This window comes from Erythrolamprus reginae, chromosome 4 (genome assembly GCF_031021105.1).
Source record: "Erythrolamprus reginae isolate rEryReg1 chromosome 4, rEryReg1.hap1, whole genome shotgun sequence".
Classification (NCBI taxonomy): Eukaryota; Metazoa; Chordata; class Lepidosauria; order Squamata; family Dipsadidae; genus Erythrolamprus; species Erythrolamprus reginae.
The window spans coordinates 33285345-33307765 of record NC_091953.1 but is presented as its reverse complement, the minus strand read 5'-3'; the positions used below and the strand labels follow the sequence as shown (position 1 = coordinate 33307765).

Here is a 22421-nt window from a genome sequence, read left to right as displayed (position 1 = left end):
ATTCACCCTGAGGATTTTGACCTCCTGGGTTTTCAGTTCGAGGGGGGATTCTTCGTGGACAGGGCCCTACCGATGGATAGTTCGGTGTCGTGCTCTTTGTTTGAGAAGTACAGTATAGTTCATTTCTCGAGTGGGCCCATGTAAAGGGCACAGGGATTCAGTCAGTGGTCCACTATTTAGATGACTTTCTTTTCGCCGGGCCGGCTGGCTCTGACAAATGTCAGCGGGGGATGGCAGGATTTCAGGACTTATGCATTGATCTGGGTGTGCCTCTGGCCCATGAAAAAACAGAGAGGCCTACCACCAGGCTCACATTTCTAGGCATCGAGGTAGACTCGGTTGCGCAAACGTGTAGGCTACCCGAGGATAAGCTGACCAGACTTAAGGACACGGTGAGGGTTGTTCGAGCCGCCAGGAAGGTGACTCTCAGGCAGGTCCAGGAGCTAGCTGGACTGTTCGGGAAGGGCATTTATGTTTAGACTTTACCAGGCAACGGTCGGCCTGAGTAAGCCGCACCACAGGATTCGCTTGACGTCTAGCGTTAGGAAGGATCTAGGGGTGTGGCAACGGTTTTTAGACACATACAATGGGGTATCTTTTTGGAGACAGGACATGCTGCTGAAAGGGGATTTGCAGGTGAAGTCTGACGTGGCCGGGACGGCTGGTTTTGGCATCATATGGAAGGATAGATGGTTTCGGGCGGACTGGCCGCAGGAGTGGCGCGGTACCGCGGTTTGCAGGGATTTGACATTCCTGGAACTATTCCCGATTGTTGTGGCCATTGAGCTTTGGTCCCCTAGTTTCACCGGGAAGACGGTACACTTCTGGTGCGATAACATGGCAGTGGTACATGTGGTCAACACACTCTCCTCCAAGAATGAGCGGGTGATGGGGCTGGTTCGGCATATGGTAGTGAAGTGCCTGGCCCATAACATGCTCTTCCGAGCACACCATGTCCCTGGGATTAGAAACGGGGTGGCTGACGCATTATCAAGGGGGCAGTTGGCTAGGTTCCGGCTGCTTGCCCCACAGGCCGAGGAGTACCCGGAGGCAGCCCCCCATCACCTGTGGCTGATTGGAGGGCCGACGTAAACAGGGCAATGGATATGTCCATAGCCGCAAGCACCAGGAGGTCATACCAGCGGGCAGGTAGGGAATTTTGGGCTTTTCGTCACCTCAGGAGATATGATCAGCTATGGCCGGCCCCGGTGGAGCACCTGCTTGAGTTTTGTGCGCTTAGCAAACACCGGGGGTTGACAGCCCGAACAATACGGGGCAAACTGGCAGGCTTGGCCTTTATAGCCAAGTCGAGGGGTTTCTCAGACACCACGGGGGACTTCAGGGTTAGGAAAACACTGGAGGGCTGGATCAGGGAGAAGGGTCAGGTCCAGGGTGACAGCAGGCGTCCCGTCAAGTTAGCCCACCTAATGGGGATGTGTGACTTGTGGGACGGGCTTTGCCGCTCTGATTACGAGGCGGCACTTTACCACGCGGCTGCGGTTACCTTGTTTTTTGGGGCTTTTCATGTCAGTGAGGTTATTGCGGCATCCAGGTCCGATAGCTCCAGCCGTGCCCTGACGGCAAGGGATATTAGGTTTAGGCGTGGCTCGGTTTTCCTGCAGCTGAGACGATCCAAGACTGACCAAAGGGGTCGGGGTGTTACGGTTAAGCTTTCCCGGACTAGCAACAAGAGGGTGTGCCCCGTGGGGGCAATCTCAGCATACTGGGCCCTTAGGGGCGGAGAGCCGAGCCCTCTTTTCTGTCATGCCTCTGGGGAACCTCTCACCAGGTACCAGTTTTGGGCAGTAACGTCTAAGGCCTTGTCCAGGCTGGGCTTGGACCCCAAGCGTTATGGGACTCACTCTTTTAGGATTGGTGCAGCTTCCTTTGCAGCTGAAGAGGGTTTCAGCACACCGGACATACATGCAGTGGGCCGTTGGAGATCTGCGGCCTTCCAGACATACATCCGCCCTTAGGTGAGTAGGGCGGGAAAGGGTGCGGTCTGCACCGCCACTTCTGACGCTGCTTTGTTTCCTCCCTTCCTTTAGATAAAGTACAGGGTGCGCCACAGAATTCTGATCTGTGGCCACAGCATGGTATACTGGGCCGAGAGGAGGGCCCACGAGATGACGCCCGGCACGCAGTTGAAGCTGGACCAGCATGTGATGGTCCAATGGTTGGGCCGTAGAGGACTACGGTGGTTTGATTTGCTTCCCCTGTTATTCAACAGCGGGAAGGTGCAAGGGGTGCCGGGATGGTTGGTTTTACATGTGGGAGGTAACGACCTGGGATCAATGACGGGGGTCGACTTGCTGTGGCACATTTGAGATGGCTTACAGGTGATTTGGGAGCGGTGGCCGGACACACGTGTGTTGTGGTCCAATATCTTGCCACGAAGGTGCTGGAGGCATGCCATAATCCCTAAGGCGGTAGATGGGTCCAGGAAGAGAGTCAACAGAGCAGTTAAGAAGTGGGTACTCCAGGCGGGGGGTGGAGTGATAGACCACCCCGACATTAGAGCATCCCAGATAGATTTGTATAGACAGGACGGGGTACATTTGACAGACAAGGGGAACGACAAATTTATAGCGGACCTGCAGAGGTGCCTGCACATTCATGTGCAGGGGGGGGGAACAGGGGGAATAAATTATAATTTCACCCTCTGCTGTGGCCGATAGGGGGTGGAAATGGGCATAAGCAGCAACAGTGTGATCTCCTTTAGGGCACCTCTACTGAGGTTTGGGGCGATCTCCTTCTCGGATTACAGGGCTCGACCGGCTTGGGTTCGGGGAGGCGGTCGCTCCTGTGGCTCGCTGGCTGGGGATTAACAGAGACCAGTAGCGAGCCATCCCACACTCCATGGGGGGCGTGGTAATGGGGCAGGGGGCAGGTGTAATTTTACCATGACCCTGCACCCAGGCAAGGAGCTTTCGCCTGACAGTTGCTCAGTTGAGGTTGTTTGAAAAGTTAACTCCGCCCCCATTTGAGTTATGCACCCCTGCAGGTCACGTGGTGTTAATTGGTTAAATAGTTAATTTGAGTTTGGTTGAATAAAAGTGACCCCATTATACCCATACCTTGTGTCCGACTGTTACTCCGCCTGCGCCGCAATCATTAAGTGTTGTACCACATGATTCTTGACAAATGTATCTTTTTCTTTTATGTACGCTGAGAGCATATGCACCAAGACAAATTCCTTGTGTGTTCAATCACATTTGGCCAATAAAATTCTATTCTATTCTATTCTATTCTATTCATCTTTTGTTTAACATTATTTTTCCAATTTTGTGCATAAGTTACTGTGCAGCTATAATATGGAGAATTAGATATTGTATTTCTTTACTATAGCTTCTTGCAGGTAATCCCCAATAAAAATCTTTCTGGTTTCCAGTCTATCTGAGGTTCAGTTATATCTTTGACCCACTATTTAATTTTAGTCCAATACTTTTTTTTCTTTTGAACATGGATATGTCCCGTATTATTTCTTGCATTTCTAACAAGTCGATGATGTGTTTGGTAACACCTTAGTGAGTCTTTTTGGTGGAAGATGCCATCTATAAAACATCTTGTATTGATTTTCCTTATATGCCACTGACATAGTCAATTTCAAATTTATTTGCCATTTTTTTTCACAATTCTCCAAATCTATGCTGTATTCAAAAGAATTTGCCCTTATGATTGTGTCTTTGACCATTTCCTCTTCCATTTTATACCTTAATAAGAATTTATATATTTTTCCAGACAACTTTTCGTCCATACCTTGCAAAATCCTAGTTCCTATTGTTCTTTTTAGAATTCATATAAGTTTATATCTCTGTTATACGTAGTCTGAATTTGCATATATGTCCACCAATCTATGTCTATGTCCTGCTCTTTTAGTTCTTGTTTAGTTTTGAAAATCTCTTGTTCTTTTATTAAATCTTTATACCTTATATTGAAATGTTGTTTTTATAGGGGTGGCATATAGATTTGGGTTGTTAGTCATTTTGTGCAATAAAGGAAAGAGTCTTTCATCATATTATCCCAGCATTTCTCTTTGTGAATGCCATTTCTAAAACCATCTACTTTTAGGTTTTTTTTAACTAGAAATGTATGAACAGAGCTGTGTGATAATCTGCTGGTAAAATGTATATACTTATTCATTGAACTATGGCTCTTTCTTATTGCAAACTTAAAGGACCAACTTCTGTAATGGTTTCTATATAATTAGAGATCATAATTTGCTTCTTGCTACAACATGTTATAAAAGATGAAAAAACAACAACTGGAATGAACAAATCAAGGATAAAGGTATCAAAGCCAAGATGTAAAAGATTATGCACAGCTGATGAAACAATCTATGCCTTCTATGACTGCTCATATTTAAACCCAGTGCAAATTGTCAATTTTAGCCTTTCTCTGCATACATCCTGTTGTACATACTCCTGGTCAGTTGGAGGATGATGAAGATTATTGAGGACTCTGATTCAGATAGTGTTTATGAATTAGTGGAGGGTCCAGGGTTACAGGTAGTAGAACAGGTGGGAGGCCAGCCACAGGATGGAGCTATGAGTTCAGGATCTAGTGAGGGAGAATCAGACGCTCGCTGGGTTAACTCTAAATTTAGAAGGGCCCAAAAACATAGAGAACACAGGTCTGGAAGAAGATATTAAGGAGAGGAATGGGTTTAATACTGTAGTGATGTATTTGGCACGTTGGGGGGTCAGTGGGGAAGAAGGGTTGAGTTTCAACGTTGCTGATGAGAAAAATTGATGTTTTTCTTGCCACTCTCAAGTAAGCAAAAGTATTCTGTGTGATTAACAGTGAGGGCTGCTGTTTTTAGAGATCATGCATTAGGAAAATAAATCTTGTTAAGTGGAGAAGGATTAGGAATGTGAGAAATGCGGTCAAGGGAGATAACGGACCAACAGATAAGTGCATGTATGAAATGTGTTTGAATTCCAGAAGAGCAGAGAAATAAATGGAGTTTCTTTATTCATGATATAATACATTTAATAAGAGTTGTTTGTAATTGATACATTTCTACCAGAAACCAGAACACATCCTGATTTTCAGGCATAGTTCCCACATTAATTTTGAATTTATAGTTTCAGCATTTCTGAAATTACATCATGGCCTATACTGGTGGACCTGGACATGGGTAGAATTGGCCAGAGTAATTTTGGGCAGTGAAAGAAAATTTAATCAAAGGTGGCTTCTCAGCAAGAAGAACTAATTTCCAGTATTTTTTTCAGAAGTTATTAGGATCTACAACTTCATCATCCTCATAGAAAATCACTGCTAGATTTGCAAGTGCTATGGTATTGTTGCACATTTTTATTTCTAGCCACTGTTAAATAAAATGTGCAATGGCAGCTCAAATAAACAAAGGCCTTTAGTGTGAGCTTAAATGTGTGTTTTTGAGTCTATTTTTAATGCAGATTTCTCCTTTTCCAGTGTTGCATAAGCTTCAATTAAATAATAAAGACAACATTTACAACTGGTATATTTTTGGCCTCATTATCATCCCTAAAACCTGAAAATAAGCAACCATGCTCTATAGAATTTATTAAAATCACACTAGTAGTCAGTTGAACAAAGTTTATAAAACCTTGCTTTTGCTTTATGAAAGCAAAAGAGTACTCAGATATTAATTAAGAAAGACTGTTAAAGACTTGCTGACTTTTATCCTTCAACTTTCAATATATCTTTTGAAATTGAATAATTATTGGTTTTTAACCTACCCCTAAGCTGAGTGCTCTTGCTTATGATACTCCCGTTGCCAATACTCTCAACCTTTCGTAGTAAATTAGTTTGCAGTTGTACATCTTTGAATGCAATAAATATTTGTTTATTACATTAGCAATAATTCTTGTACTAAAGTTTCATCAGTCTCCAATTTCCCACTTGAATAGTGGACCTTGTTGTAACCAGGCAGTCTCAATTTGCAATACCCCTTCCCACTTAGTTGAAACTGACCCTTAGCATATGTAGTCCCATAGATAGGCGGGGTGTTTGGGAAGCCCAATAGACCTGTGTAGTTCGGTAGGGTAGTTGGCCTCAGCCAGGGGAGTTGGGACTACTGTCGTCTCTGGCTCTGCCCATGAAAGCTCCTGGAAGCTTAGGGGTGGGGTCGTGGATTCTACTGGAACAGGTATAGGGTCTTGATGCTGCTAGAACCCTGGATCTTCAAGTGGATGTTCAGTCAGCCTTGGATTTGACTCAACTGTAGAGAAATCATTATTTGGGCAATGTTTGTTATCAATGTTTGTGGGTTAGTGGCTGCACAGTTAATGTGCTGCCACCATTTACACCCATCTGTTAATAACACAACGTAGGACTGGGGACCTGTGAGCTTGACTATTTCCTCAGGTAGCCACAGGGACCCTCGGCAAAGTTCCTTGCAAATTTTAAATGATCTGGTTTGTTTTTGATTGACCTACTGCTTGTGGTTTGAGTAACTGGGGTGCAACCTGTCCAGTACAGAGCGGAGCTGCCGGACCATTAGTAGCTCAGTTGAGCTTCTTCCCAGGGCTGTGCTAGATAGAAAGATAGATAGATAGATAGATAGATAGATAGATAGATAGATAGATAGATTTTTATTGGCCAAGTGTGATTGGACACACAAGGAATTTGTCTTGGTGCATATGCTCTCAGCGTACATAAAATAAAATATACATTTGTCAAGAATCATGTGGTACAACACTTAATGATTGTCATAGGGGTCAAATAAGCAATGAAGAAGCAATATTAATAAAAATCTTAGGATATAAGCAACAAGTTACAGTCTAGGTGTTATATGTTGCATCAGTAGAAAATGGGTGGAAACTAAATAAGGAAAGAAGTAACTTAGAACTAAGGAGAAATTTCCTGACAGTCAGAATGGTTAATCAGTGGAACAGCTTGCTTCTAGAAGTTGTGAATGCCCCGACACTGGAAGTTTTTAAGCAGATGTTGGATAACCATCTGTCTGAAGTAATGTAGGGTTTTCTGCCTAAGCAGGGGGTTGGACTAGAAGACCTTTCCAAGGTTCCTTCCAACTTTGTTGTTGCTGTTGCTGTTGTTATTATTATTATAAAATTATCTACTGTAGCTTGCCAATCATCTGGGCCTAGGTGCCCAAGTGCCTCCTTGGCTAATCTGACCATGCGTTCAACCTGATCATTACTGGCTGGATGAAAAGGAGAAGTCAATTCATGGTGAATGCCTTGTTCAGCTAAGAAGCCCTCAAACTGTGTGGTCATATATTAATGCCCTTTGTCTGAAATTAGTATGTCTGGTAACCCATGGATGGCAAAGCTTTTGGAGCATTCGGATTACTGCCTTGGCAGTGGTTGACCCCATTAATATGATCTCTTCAGAGTCTTTGGAGAGGGGCGGCATACAAATCTAATTAATAATAATAATAATAATAATAATAATAATAATAATAATAATAATAATAATTATTATTATTATTATCTCTAACCATTTGGAGTATGAGTCAACCATTACCAGAAATGTTTGACCATGGAATGGTCATGTGAAATCTATGTGGACCCTGTACCAGGGTACCCTAGGCCTCTCCCACTCTTGTACTGGGGCTTTGGGTGTGTGGATCTAGACTCCGGGCAAGGCGTACAGCCAGCTAACCACTCTTCTATTTGTTTGTCCATGTTTGGCTACCAAACATAATTAGTGCATGTCCCCACTCTGGGCATCCTAACATAACTCCGGGCCAGGGCCTTCATCCTGATCACCTCCGGGTGACTCTCATACAATGCCCTTAGTATCTCCTCTCATAGCAATGGAGGAATGATGATGCAATCTCCACATAATAAGCAATGCCCTTGTGCTTAGATCTCATGCTGCTTACAGAAAAAATGTTGAATTCTGGGCTAACAGACTCTTGTGGCCGTCTCCTTTACACCCAGTTCAGAGTTGTCCTGAACATAGAGTTCTTGGCTGAATGGGCCAATGCAGTTTGAATTTGCCTGCAAGATGGCTGCCACTCCATTTGCCACCTGGCTGGATCTTCATTGTCTTCTTTATTAACTATGTACACAGATCCAGCAGAGAGCCAGGCTGACAGCTGTCAGTCTCCATTTTCCCACTTGTATAGTGGACCTTGTTGTAACCAGGCAGTCTCAATATTCAACAATATATATGAACGATCCACCTTTATTTACAATACACAAAGACCATGAACATGTATTCATTTCTTATTTGTTTTCATATATTCTTTTTAGCCATGATGTTTGATTAACAAGATGAGATCTATGAAGTGAGAAGCCGATGTATTGTACTATCCTTCCTTCTATATTATGATATTATGGACCTCTATTAGTGTGATCTAAGAAAAAGATCCTTGCTACTTTCATTGCTCCTACAGTAGAAGGCTAACGTTTCCATACAGGATGGATTCTTAAAAAAATCGTTTTATTGCCCAATTAGAAATATTTAATACTGTACTGTAAGGAAAAAAACCCCAATCTTCAAAACATCACAAATAAACACTAACTAGGAGCACAGAAGAAAATTGAATACATGTGCACATACATGTGTGAGCTGTCAGAAGACAGCACTTTTAGTATTTCATATTAAATTATCGAGATATTTTGTGTACCTTGTCTTTCTCTATAATAAATAGAAGTCATATGTTTGTTAAGAAAAAAATCAACTAACATAATAAACAATACAGAATAGATTATTTGGAGAAGGCTACAATATTTTATATTGCAATTCCATTCAGGTTTACATACAGTAGAAGTTTCAGCCTTTAGTTGGTTTTCTTTTTCTTTCTTTCTTTTTTTTGTGGGGATATAAATAATTTCTATTTGAAATCCAGTGCAAATGAAATCAACACAGAAAGGTAAACTTGTTCTCTTTATGACGGCTATTAGGAGTTCATGTGATTCATAATACCAATAATAATACAATAATCCTGAGTATATATTGTTCTTTCCTTTTTCTCACCATTTGTTTATTAAAATATTTTAAATAATAACAACAAAAAGGCGAAAAGAAAATGGCAAGGGATAAAAGGATACAATAACAGTAAGTAACCAGAGAGTTTACTGTAATAAAAATTAAATTGCGATATTGTATTAATGTATGAATTGATTGTATTGAACTGAGAACAGCCGCCCCGAGTTTTCGGAGAGGGGCGGCATATAAATCCAATAAATGAAATGAAATGAAATATCATTGGCAACAAAAATAAAAATATTTGCAAAACTCTGAAAAATATTAACAGTATTTTTATTCTAAGGATAAATTAACATATTCGTTTACAAAAGAAGGGGGAAAAAGAAAACATTATTAGAAAACTACCTGCTTTCACAGAATAGGGTCTCTTTGTACCTGACTTATAGTTACAATCAACATGTTTATGAGTATTTAATATTGATACTGATTACAGTCCTTGCACTCTTCTGGGATTTAATTGTTTAATATGTTTAAAATGATAGAACTGGTAAAAAAAAAGTGCAATTTCTCAGGCAGAAAATATCTATTACATGCATAATCATGTATATAAATCCTAATGAATCAAAATAATGTTCAAAGTGACAATCTGAGTGAAAAGTAAATAAGACCAATGGTACTTTACATCATAATATCTACAGTGTACTTTCCTTCTACACATAGTTCTTTCTCATGGGACAAACTCAAGTGACAACAATTGTATAACCCCCTTTCCCTCTCCTAGAGATTAAAAGAAAAAGAAAAACAGTTCGGTTCTTTAAGAGCAGAGGCTATAAGGAAGGAAAGATTAGGTCCCACAGAGTCGGCCTTCTCCGGGTCCCGTCAACTAAACAATGTCGGTTGGCGGGCCCCAGGGGAAGACCCTTCTCTGTGGCGGCCCCGACTCTCTGGAACAAGCCCCCCCCCAGAGATTAGAACTGCCCCTACCCTCCTCACCTTTCGCAAACTCCTTAAAACCCACCTTTGTCGTCAGACATGGGGGAATTGAGATATCTCCCCCGGGCCTATATAATTTATGTATGGTGTTTGTAGGTATGTCTGCTTAAAAATGGGGTTTTTTAACTATTTTAAATTGTATATTATTAGATTTGTTATGAATTGTTTTATTGTGTTGTGAGCCTCCCCGAGTCCACGGAGAGGGGCAGCATACAAATCTAATAAATAATAATAATAAAGAGCAACATTTTTCATTGCAACAGAATTTAACAGTTTGAATCAACTTGTTTGGAAGCAACTAAATCCAAAACATAAGAACTTTTCTTCAGAAAATTTCTGCTAAATGTCTATGCAGGATTTCTTTTTCAATTTTTAGTATTGTGCTAAGTCCTGTGTTCTTTATTTTTCTGCCCTAGTTAGGGAATTGGGGATAATTTAAGCCTTTCCCCATCTTTAAGGCTGTTTCAAAAGCCGTAAGATTTTCTTTAGAATCTCTTGTGATATATATATAGTATTACAGTGAAACCTCTTCAACATTTTGTCAGAGATTCTGGCAGAAAGATCACTGTTTGTAATAGAGCAGCCCTCCCCTGGGATTTATTTGAAATTTATTTTTTCCACATCCACTATTTTCATTTTGATATTTAATGTTTAAAAGGGGCTTTACATGTTTATCTTTTTTAATTAAGTTTTTGCTTATTTCCTCTGTGATTGGTTTGCTCTCTCAAAGGCATGGAGAGAGAGAAGGCTGAATCCTTTGTTCACCATGTTTATATTCCATATAGCCAGCATTACAGATATAGTTTCTACATTTGTATTTTGATCTTTTAATTACCCAAATTGAACCCTATGTCTCTCACACTAGGATTCAGGGATGTCACTTAAAGGTGCTTTCTGGAAGATAACTTGATGGCAGCAAGAACTACCAGCTACCACTCCAAAGCAAGAAAGTACTAGAAGATGCAGAGGCTTCTGGGAAAGAGCTTATGAATCACCACTCAGAGGACCACAACAATCTGCTACAATCTACTTTGATGCACTTCAAATGTGCACCAATTTCCATAATCCACAGGAGTAAGCATTTTGTGTTAATTGCTGGCTCTGGTATTTGAAGCTCACTACATCACCAAGACACCAGGTTGAAATAATCTGGGATATACAACATCATGTTTCCTGGTCAGATTTGATTTTCTATTTAGTTCCTACAAACACATTGACCTTGTTTGTTGTTCCCAAAAATATGTATTCTGCTAAGCCTAGGAGCCCTATATTGGTCAGAGCATCTCTTGTAGTTCTGGACTTACAACTTGCTTAGCAAATGAAGTTATCAAAAAAAGCAAATAAAAATAAAAAATAACCTTAACATCCAGGTTCAAAGTTCTGAAGATCACTTCCAAATCATGTGATCACATTTTGGGCACTTGGCAACCAGCACACATTATGGTTTGCACTGTTCCACAACCAAGTGACTATGATTTCTGACTTGGGTGGGTTTTTTTTTGCCAGAAAGTGGTATTTATTTCTAATTTCTGTCAACACCCACCCCCCATTGTGGATAATGGGTTCACTTAACCATGGTCATGGTGTTTGTTTAATAACCATGTGTTTTGCATAACCACTGCAAAAAAGCTGTAAAATCAGACATGGTCATCTGATGACCCACTCAACAGCCAGCATGACTTACAGCTGTAATTATAAGCTCAATTATTGCTGCAAAGTTGAGAACTACCTGTGCCTAGTTTTAGATACGAGACTTTCCGAAATATTCAAACTGGAATAAATCCAAAGAATGTCATGAAACTGATCAGGAAACTGTAAATTAAATCTTACAAAAGATGTCACAGAAACTTGGAAAAAGATTACACTGATTTGGTTTACGATAAGTTTTATTCAAGTATCCAAAATAATTCAGACTAAAGGCCTTATATCTTTTGTCATCACAGAATACTGGACCTAAAATAATGGCATAAATGCAAATGTCAGTTGAATGTTATGAAAAACTTTCTAACAGTAAAACAATTTGACAATGGAATCAATTACTTAGGATGACAGTGGGATGCCCATTACTAGCTGCCTTCAAGCACAGGCTGGTGATAGATTATTATTTTTTGCTTGGAATGCTTTAATTTGTACTTCTGCACTAAATGGAGGGTTGTCTTTGGTGACTTTTGAAGTCTCTGATTGTGTCACTTCAGCACAAATTGCATGGGATGAAGTTAAGGATCAAAAGTAGCTTACAGAGCTACTGATATCATGCTTTTCCAATATGTGATGTATAAAATTAAGAGATGTAACTCTAACTGAATCTAAGAAGCAGCTTGTATGAAAATAACTTCCGCAGATGCTAGTCTGCCTAATTATCTGTGATCACCACCTGCTGCCTCTCCCTCATTCAGCAGGGTCCCTGATCCTGTAGATTTTTAACAAGGTGCTTTTGGCTGCTGAAGAAAGCACTGAATGGGAAGGTCATCTTCTAGCAGCCCAGCCCCCTGATTCAGAGAGATCTCTGGATGTAACACAAAGTGCTTAACAATTTACATCTGCTGTAGCCTTATAAAAAGAATAATATATTCAAATCAAACAGATGCACGCATGCATATGCACATTATAGCTGACTATGACTCAGCTGTGTCACTTTTACATCCAGACTCTGAGTGGTTAGTTAGAAAAAGAGACTTAGATTGTTGTATTGCTCCATAGCTCATCTAAGAACTGTAATTAATACAGTTTTTTTAATGCTTTAACCTCCACACTTAGTATTTGGCCAGTTCTGCATCAGCATCTGAGAACATCTGTGTTTTTACAGCCCTATCAAGTGTCATTTCTATAACTGAATGCATTTAACTTCAAGTTCAGAAACAAAACAAAGAAACTTCTGCAACATTTTATAGCAGATAGTTTCCATTGATGTGAATTTAAATTTCGGTCCCCATACCAGTTCCTCAGTTTTCCTTCTTCTCCATCAAACTCAAGGAAGCATTGTGCAAATTGCATCATCACACTATTTTTTTGGGCTAATCAGGAGTGGACTTATCCAGTAACACTTTTTGTTCTTATTGTGAAAACAAACATGAGACAGGACAGAGGTGTATATTTGTTAGATATTGATAGCTGCACCGCTCTTGGTAGGAGGTCGGGGTCCGTTCCAATGCAAGGATGAAAGAGCTCACAGCCGGACTAATCTAATTAACTCAGTTCTACCCAATACTGTAAAGAACCAGACCCTGGCCTGACCTAAACACCCAGACCCACTCTACAGACCCCTAATTGTTTGCTTTATGGCAACACGGCGCACCACAGTCACTGCGCTGGAGTGTTTGCATGGCTTCTGTGCTCAGCCACTCTCGGTAGGAGGTCGGGGTCTGCTCCAGTGCGAGGATGAAAAAGCTCACCACATCTGCCGGCACTCCTCCGGTTCCTTCTTTCCTCATGATTCATCAGGAAAGCAGGAACCAGAGGATTGCGGGCAGACGCGGTGAGCTCTTTCATCCTCGCACTGGAGCGGACCCCAACCTCCGCGGACCAGTCACAGACAGTGGGCAGGCGGCATGCGGCCCGTGGGCCGCCCTTTGCCCAGGTCTGGTCTAGAGCAGCCTTTTTTGGTTCACCTGCCAAAAGGGATGGGTATGCAATAGCATGCATGCAAGTGCTTACACCCCTTCCCTCCTCCCAATGCATGCCCACCCCCCTCCACACTCCCCCTCATCTCTGCACATGTGCACAGACCTCACTGAAACCTGGGAAGGTGAAACAATGGTCAAATGGGCAAACTAGAAGTCCAGAAAAACAGACTTCCGTTTTGCCCATTGTGCTTTTTTTTTTTTTGCATTCCAGAGGGTTCAGGAAAGCTTCCTGAAGTCCTGGACTGCAAAAAACCCAGCATTTTCATTTTTTAAACTACCAATTGTCTGTTGGGCTGTTCTTTTGCACTCTGGGCCTTCAGGAAATTTCAGGAGGCTTCAGGAAGCATAAAACGTATCAGGAAAGACTTAATGAACTCAATCTGTATAGTCTGGAGTACAGAAGGGAAAGGGGGGGACATGATCGAAACATTGAAATATGTTAAAGGATTAAATAAGGCTCAGGAGAAAAGTGTTTTTAATAGGAAAGTGAACACAAGAACAAGAGGGCACAATCTGAGGTTAGTTGGGGGAAAGATTAGAAGTAACGTGAGAAAATATTCTTTTACTGAAAGAGTAGTAGATGCTTGGAACAAACTTCCAGCAGACATGGTTGGTAAATCCATAGAAACTGAATTTGAACATGCTTAGGATAAACATTGATCAATCCTAAGATAAAATACAGGAAATAGTATAAGGGCAGACTAGATGGACCATGAGGTCTTTTTCTGCCGTCAATCTTCTATGTTTCCATGTTACTCTGAATCCTCTGGAGTGCAAAAAACAGCACAACAGGTAAACTGGAAGTCCATATTCCAAACTTCAGGTTTGCCTATTAGGCAATTTTTGCACTCTGTGGCTTTAGGGAAGATTCCCCAAAGTGTCCAGAGGGCGAAACGGCCTTCCCCAAGGCTAAAAATTAGCTGGCCAGCACGTGCATCTACGCTGGAGCTGACATAGGGCTACATCACACGTGCCCTCCGATATGTCTCCATGTGCCACCGGTGGCATGCATGCCATAGGTTCGCTATCACGAGTCTAGTGTCTCCTAGTTTAAATGTAAGTTTAAACTCAAATTTAAACACTACAGAGTCCCATTTGTTTTGGTGACTGGGAATGTTCCTCCATGATAACTTTGGCTTGGGGCTGGTTTCTAGGGAAGAATTATCGTATTTATCTTCTGACCAGAGCTTTTCATAAGAAGTATCATGTCTTTCACAGATTTATTATAAACACAAGTTTAGCAATCATTTGAACAGACTCTATACCTATATTTAATTGATAATCCAGGGAGAGCTTACAGGTGCAGAAAAGGGGTACAAAGTGAAGAAGGGACAACTCTATTTAGGTTCCTTCTTCATGCAACAATTTTCAATATTTGTCAACTAGGTGCATGAATCTAAGACTCTTTCAAATCACACTAGAGCTGTTAAGAAACATCCTATCAAGTTACAGCAGTTGAAGGGCCCTCAGTGGCGGAGGCAGAGTGCACCGAAGGAGGCGGCGAAAGGGAGCCCCTACTTGTGCTGGTGCTGAAGAGGCAGAAGCTGGGATGGGTTGTGGCGGGATGGGCTGTGGCAGTCTGCGGGAGCAACACGAATGCCGAGCCTCAGCAGCAGCCATTGCCTGCCGCTGGGCCAGACAGCACCAACACCCCGGCTTCAAGAAGAGTCCCGGTGAGTCGGGAAAGCACCGGGCTGGAGGGCCGCCCTGCCGCTGTCGGTCAGCCGCCGAGTGGAGTGGTTTTTCGTGTCTTCCTCCAGCCTGGCGCTTTCCAGACTCATTGGGGCTTTCTTGAGGCCAGGACATTGGCGCTTTCTGAGTCGTCGGTAGGCCACGGGAGCAACATGGACACCGAGCTTCAGCAGCAGCTGTTGGCCACTGCTGGCCTGGAGAGCGCCAATGCCCTGGCCTCAAGAAGAGCCCAGGGAGAGCGCCGGGCTGGAGGAAGACCTGAAAATCCACTCCGCTCAGAGCCCAGAGAGCCATTAAGCATTATCATTTGGAATTCCATATTATAATCAAGGATTACTATATAGATCTGCCATTGGACCTGGGTAAAAAATCCTACCTTTGGTAAGCCATTTATGAAAAATATGGGTCTAGCAGCTTTTGAGGATTTGTTCAAGGAAACAAGTGAAAACATCCAGTAGGATTAAACATATCGTACCTATTATTATCACACGTATTCACAGGTGGCAGAACACTGAGCTTAAAAGTTTTGTATATTGATCTGCCAAAGAAAACATATTTAATGCAACTCTGCACAGGACTTTGTTGATTTTTTTTCTGTGCCATTTTGGTCCATTTTAATTAAACTGCATTTTTCCTGCTTTTATACCATGTTCTACTTATATTAATATATGAAATATGGTCATGTTTTGATCAAATGGGCCAAAAATATAGTGTACGCATTAGTTTTAGTTTTGTATTAAAATCCTTAATTTATCTTGCTAAACAATTCAGAAAATCACAGAACAGCCATGTATACCTTCATCACATTCAGAAAATATTTGTATATAGAATTGATCCATAAGATTTAGAACTTAGATTAATATTCAATTTCTCAGTACTAAATAGTACTGAGGTTAGGAGAGCTTTAAAATGCTTTAACAATAAATTAAGTTAACGAATATTTATTTAGATTAAAAAATTGCAAACATTCTGATAAAAAATGAAATTTGGTTGGTTCTGTGAACGAAATGCTAGAAGCAAGTGTTGAACTATCTTGTAATGAAATTTCCTTTCCAAATACTTGTTGAAAACTCCCACCTGGTCACATGGCCGGCAATCCACTTCCACCCAGTCACATGACCTTTAAGCCACCCCCAGTCACATGATTGTCAAGGTACTCCCACCTGGTAACATGACCAACAAGCCACTCCTACCCAGTCACATGGCCATCAAGCCACACCCACAAAATAAGCTCCGTCCACGGTGTGGTAGTAAAAATTTTGGTGGCCCTTCACTGCTTGTAATTGATATGTATGCATAGCATTCGTCTTCAGCCTTACTATTGTTTCAGAATAGAGACTGGCAGTGGATAGAATACATGTTTGCCTACTTTTTTTTTTTTGCTGACATGAGTTCTATGTTTAACATTTTAGCATAACCTTCTGAAAAAGCCCCACTTTGTGTTACTTGGGCAAATCAAATTTATACGGATGTTTCTGTCTCAGATCAGACAAAGTGTAACCAACTGTTTTGCGAGAAAATGAAAGATTCTAACTGCACAGACAATTCACAGACACAAATTTCTAAATTAAGGATTTAAAGTAATTGCTGAACATAGTTCAGCCATATTCAATCAAAGAAAAAGCTTTCTATTTTGCATAGCTAAAGAGGTTACAGTATGAGTTCCATATTTACATTTTTCTAATCTAGTATTTACTAAATAGTTTATACCTTATTTCTGATAGACATTTATAAACAGATTCTTTAAGAAACACTACCTTTTCTCAATTTAAAAAAAATGTAAATATCATTGCCAATGTACTTATTTTGAAGTAGATTTAACATATACAGTGATGCTTCTAGTTTTCTTTAATATTTTTTTTCCTCATTTTGAAAAGTTTTGCTTAACAGTTAGCACAGAATATATGACTGTTAGTGCTCTTTATTTTATAGTTATTGTTGTGAGCCTCCCTGAGTCTGCGGAGAGGAGCGGCATACAAATCTAATAAATTACTATTATTATTATTATTATTATTATTATTATTATTATTATTATTATGTCAGTACAACACAGCAAACGAGATCACTATGCTGGATTTCGTCTTTCATCACCAGTCGGGCACTTCCCAAGCACCTAGGACTGCGTGATGTAGCAGCGAATTATGTTTGCCGATCCCAGTAAAGCAGCCTTTTGCATTTGACAGATGGAGATTTTGCCAATTCCGATGGTTTTCAAATGTCCTCTGAGATCCTTTGGTACTGCGCCCAGCATGCCAAGTACCACTGGGACCACTTTCACTGGCTTATGCCAGAGTTGTTGCAGGTCGATTTTTAGATCTTCATATTTCACTAATTTCTCTAGCTGCTTTTCCCCAATTCTGCTGTCTCCTGGGATTGCGATGTCGATGATCCATACTTTCATTATTATTATTATTATTATTATTATTATTATTATTATTATTATTAATTCAATTTTTTATGCTGCCCTTCTCTTTAGACTCAGGGTGGCTTACATGTTACCTATGGCACTTTTTAATAGAGCCAGCATCTTGCCCCACAATCGGGGTCCTCATTTTACCCACCTTGGAGGGATGGAAGGCTGAGTTACCCTTGAGCCGGTGATGAGATTTGAACCGCTGACCTGCAGATCTAGCAGTCAGCTTTAATGGCCTGCAGTGCCACACCATATCCACTCCTCGGCTCATTTTACTTGCTCTGTGTTTAATTAATATGGTGTCCATCGAGTAATTGTTTTTTCTTAGATTCAGTTGCTGGTCTTTTTTCCAGTTTTTGCTTCATTGGCCAAACATTTTTTAAAAAAAGAGATTTTCCATATTTGGTTCACTAATACTCCCACCTCGAGTTTGCAGATATTGTTTCCTTTATCATAAGAGTTTTTCATTGGTTGCCATTACTACAAAGATCAAATTTTGTGGAAATAAAAATACTCACAATTCACAGTGACTCGGACTTGCTTCACATCAGCTGTGGAAACCTCATTTGCAGCTTTGCACTCATATTTGCCTGACTGCTCTCGTGTTATTCCCAGGATCTCCAGGAACTCTTCTTCACCTTCAAATTCTCTGCCTGTGAAAAGAGAAAAAAGCTGAACTTAATTGTCTTTAGTATATAAGAAGAGCTATAAAAGGACATAAATGAAAGCCAATCTAAAATGCTGAAACAAATTAGGCTGTTTTGAAATTGTTTATTTCTGTAGCCTTTTTGATGTGTTGAACTTAATTAGTAGATATTATAATTTAAGGAAAAAAAGTTCACAGATAAAATCACTCAAATTTATTATAAGTTTTGCTTTGAGATGCATTGAGACTTACTTTCAGAGACCTTTGGCCTTTCCACATGATTACAAATACCCATCAGATTTTCAAAACTAACAAGCAACAAGATGATGACTCTGTATTACAGATAGAAAAACCAATATTATGCAGCATAACCAGGCGTGGATTCTAAATCCCATTGCTACCAGTTCACGTGTGCTTCTGCACATGCATGGACGTGTCCCAAGTGGGTGGGCAGAGCGTTCCACTTCCACTGCTACCAGTTCACAGAACCAGGCCAAACCGGGAGCAAACCACGGTTGAGCATATCCCAATGCCAACTTAGCCGTGACCTCACATCACACCAACAGAATTAGTGGAAGATATACACTGCTCAAAAAAATAAAGGGAACACTTAAACAACACAATATAAATCCAAGTAAATCAAACTTCTGCGAAATCAAACTGTCCACTTAGGAAGCAACACTGATTGACAATCAATTTTATTTTGTTGTCAGGACATTCAACTTTGTACAGAACAAAATATTCAATGAGAATATTTCATTCATTCAGATCTAGGATGTATTATTTGAGTGTTCCCTTTATTTTTTTGAGCAGTATACCGATATGCTTACAGCATTAGTGATCTACAATGCCCCTAATATTGCAATAGAATTTGTGTTAGTTTCTACTGAGGCTTGCTTGAGATTCTGACCTAAAGTTTTAGCTAAAATTGGCCTTATGGAATAATTTCTGGCCTCCTTAATTCTTGAGGGCAATTCTATATTCTGCTAGAAGTTAGTGGTGGATGAAAACTTCAAATGTCATGGCCTCTCTCTGCCCATTATTTAATTTCATCAAATTTTAAAAGAACCAATTTGGAACTAAAACAATATATTTTTGACCTTAGGTAAAAATGGATTATTATAAAGGTTGCTTGCTCAGAAGAACTTCATTCATGCTAAGTGTCTTTCATATAAATTGTCCATCCTGAATATAAAAAGCCTTTTTTCTAGCTGGACAAAATGCTCTATCTTCCATCGGGCTAAAAGGGAAATGGAGAGAGGCAATATTTCCTTAAAAGGTAATGTCTCTTCATTTCTATAGTCGGAACTAAATTAATTTCCCATGTCCTACCTGTCAGGTACAGAAGATCACACATGAATGTCCAATTAAATTGATTTATTGCTAATCATGCTTATGCACAAGAATCTTCTCAAGTGGTAGTTAACACCTGCCTGGGATTAGATAAGGTCCAATGAAATTTAAGGGAGATTGGATTTAGTTGTTTATAACTATATTCTAGGTCAGGAGTCCCCAAATTTGGAACTTTAAGATTTGTGGACCTCAACTTCCAGAATTCTGGGAGCTGAGGTCCACAAGTCTTAAAGTTGCCATGTTTGAAGACCTCTGTTCTAGAATGATGCCTCTTCTAGGCGCCCAGATTCTGCAACTTTTCCTATTCTATCCAACCCTAAAACATTGACTTATTAATGTCTCTCTTAGTTATCCATTAATGCAGTTCCAATTAAAAAAAATACAACATTTCTACATGAAAACTATTAAACTGAAAAGTCAGGAAGAACTGCTACAGTTTTATGTAGCACTTGATGTAATGGTTTTGGAATAGTTTTTTAAACAATCCCCTTCATTGTTTTTTTGGAGCATTGGTCTCTGATCAGGCATACATTTATTAATGATGTTTATTTTAAGAGTATGTATATTACACACTACTGTATGGTGCATCAACTTTGCAAGACACTTGAGAAATTTGATAGTTGAATTCTTATAGGAAATAATCTAAACCATTTCTCTCAGACTACTAAGCAGATATGAATTTATCTCTCCATGGGATTTTATCCTTCTGTGAGTATTCTGATGAGTTCGTGGTAATTTAATGTGCATTTAAATTACCTAATGAGCTCAGGAGTTCAAAAGGAGGATAAAAATAATCACTGAACATTTTATATTGGTTTTCTTTGTATGTTGTGGATTTTGTTAGTTTGATATTTCTCTTCCAAAGCTGTTCCCATTCCTCTCTATATATATTATGGCCAACATTTTTCACCCAAGCAATCATTGTACCTTTGACTATCTCCTCTGGTCTTTCATATTCCATCAAATACAGTGGTACCTCGAGATACAAGTTTAATTCGTTCCGGACCTGGGCTCTTAAGTTGAGCAGCTCTTATCTCGAACGACTTTTCCCCATAGGAATTAATGTAAATAATTTTAATTGGTTCCAGCCCTCAAAAAACTCACAAAGTTAGTCTAAATTATGCAGAAAGACATGTTTTTAATGAAGAAATGTACATGTACATATAAATGAATAATGAAGTTTCTTTCACTTAACTGGTAAACTTTCTTAAACTTTTAAATTTACATATGTTCAACTTCTCTGCCACCCAATCCTGTAGGACAGAGGTCCCCAACCCTTTTTGCACCAGGGACCGGCTTTAAGGGATCAAGAGAGGAATGGGTGAATGAATGGACGGAGGGTGGGAAGGAAGGAAGGAAAGAGGGAAGGGACAGGAACAGAGGAAGGAAGCAAGGAAACTTATGAAAGGGGAGAGTAAGAGAGGAATGAGTGAAGGGAGGGAGGGAGGGAAGAAGGTGGGAAGGAGAAAGAAAAGAAGAAATAGAGGAAGGGAAGGTAAAAGAGAGAAAGAAAAAGAGCAAGCAAGAAAGAAAGAAAGCAAGAAAGAAAGAAAGAAAGAAAGAAAGGGGGAAGGGACAGGAACAGAGGAAGGAAGCAAGGAAACTTATGAAAGGGGAGAGTAAGAGAGGAATGAGTGAAAGGAGGGAGGGAGGGAAGAAGGTGGGAAGGAGAAAGAAAAGAAGAAACAGAGGAAGGGAAGGTAAAAGAGAGAAAGAAAAAGAGCAAGAAAGAAAGCTGCAAGCACCCCCCCCCCCGAGCCCCCCAGGCCGGCTGCAACCTTTTAAAACACGCGCGCCGCTTCGCAGCTGTCTCCTGAAGCCGAACGCGGAAGTTAGCGTTTGGCTTCAGGAGACAACTCCTTGGCGCTTGTATCTCGAATTTGGGCTTGTAAGTAGAACAAAAATATCTCTCCCCTCCCAGCTCTTATCTCGAATTGCTCTTAAGTAGAGCAGCTCTTATGTCGGGGTTCCACTGTATTTATATATTTTTCCTATTGTCAGTGGACAGTCATTTCAGTTCCATCTGGAAAGGATACATTTGAGAGTCCTAATTATCACCATTAACTGAGGTCAACCCATATTATGGTAACTTTTCCTAGATACCACCTTAAGCCATTTGAGTACCAGGCATCCTTACGAATTCAGTTAAAAGTAAAGGTGAAGGTCTCTCCCTGCGGGTCCAAAGGCGGGCTACAAGAATGGTGGAAGGTCTTAAGCATAAAACGTATCAGGAAAGACTTAATGAACTCAATCTATATAGTCTGGAGGACAGAAGGAAAAGGGGGGACATGATCAAAACATTTAAATATGTTAAAGAATTAAATAAGGTCCAGGAGGGAAGTGTTTTTAATAGGAAAGTGAACACAAGAACAAGGGGACACAATCTAAAGTTAGTTGGGGGAAAGATCAAAAGCAACGTGAGAAAATATTATTTTACTGAAAGAGTAGTAGATCCTTGGAACAAACTTCCAGCAGACGTGGTAGATAAATCCACAGTAACTGAATTTAAACATGCCTGGGATAAACATATATCCATCCTAAGATAAAATACAGAAAATAGTATAAGGGCAGACTAGATGGACCATGAGGTCTTTTTCTGCCGTCAGACTTCTATGTTTCTATGTTTCTATGTTTTACTCAGCAGTGGGCTACTAGCCGGAACGTTAAATTGTGCTCGCCGCTGCGGCTAATAAGTGCTTGCGGGGCCCTCACGCATGGAGCCGCAGGTGCACCCATGTTTCGGCGAGGTTTTTTTGCTTCCATTCATGCCGAAACACGGGCATACCTGCGGCTCCATGTGTGATTTTTCTACCTC

At 40.6% G+C, this 22421-nt stretch overlaps 1 protein-coding gene across 1 annotated transcript in view; it reads right to left on the bottom strand.

Annotated features, from left to right (window-relative positions):
- The window catches only part of LSAMP (limbic system associated membrane protein), a 662291-nt gene that overhangs the window by 61715 nt on the left and 578155 nt on the right, over nucleotides 1-22421 (bottom strand). Inside the window, exon 4 of the mRNA XM_070750009.1 lies at nucleotides 18126-18260. Within this exon, the coding sequence (XP_070606110.1) occupies nucleotides 18126-18260 (135 nt within the window). The remainder of the gene's footprint in view (nucleotides 1-18125; nucleotides 18261-22421) is intronic.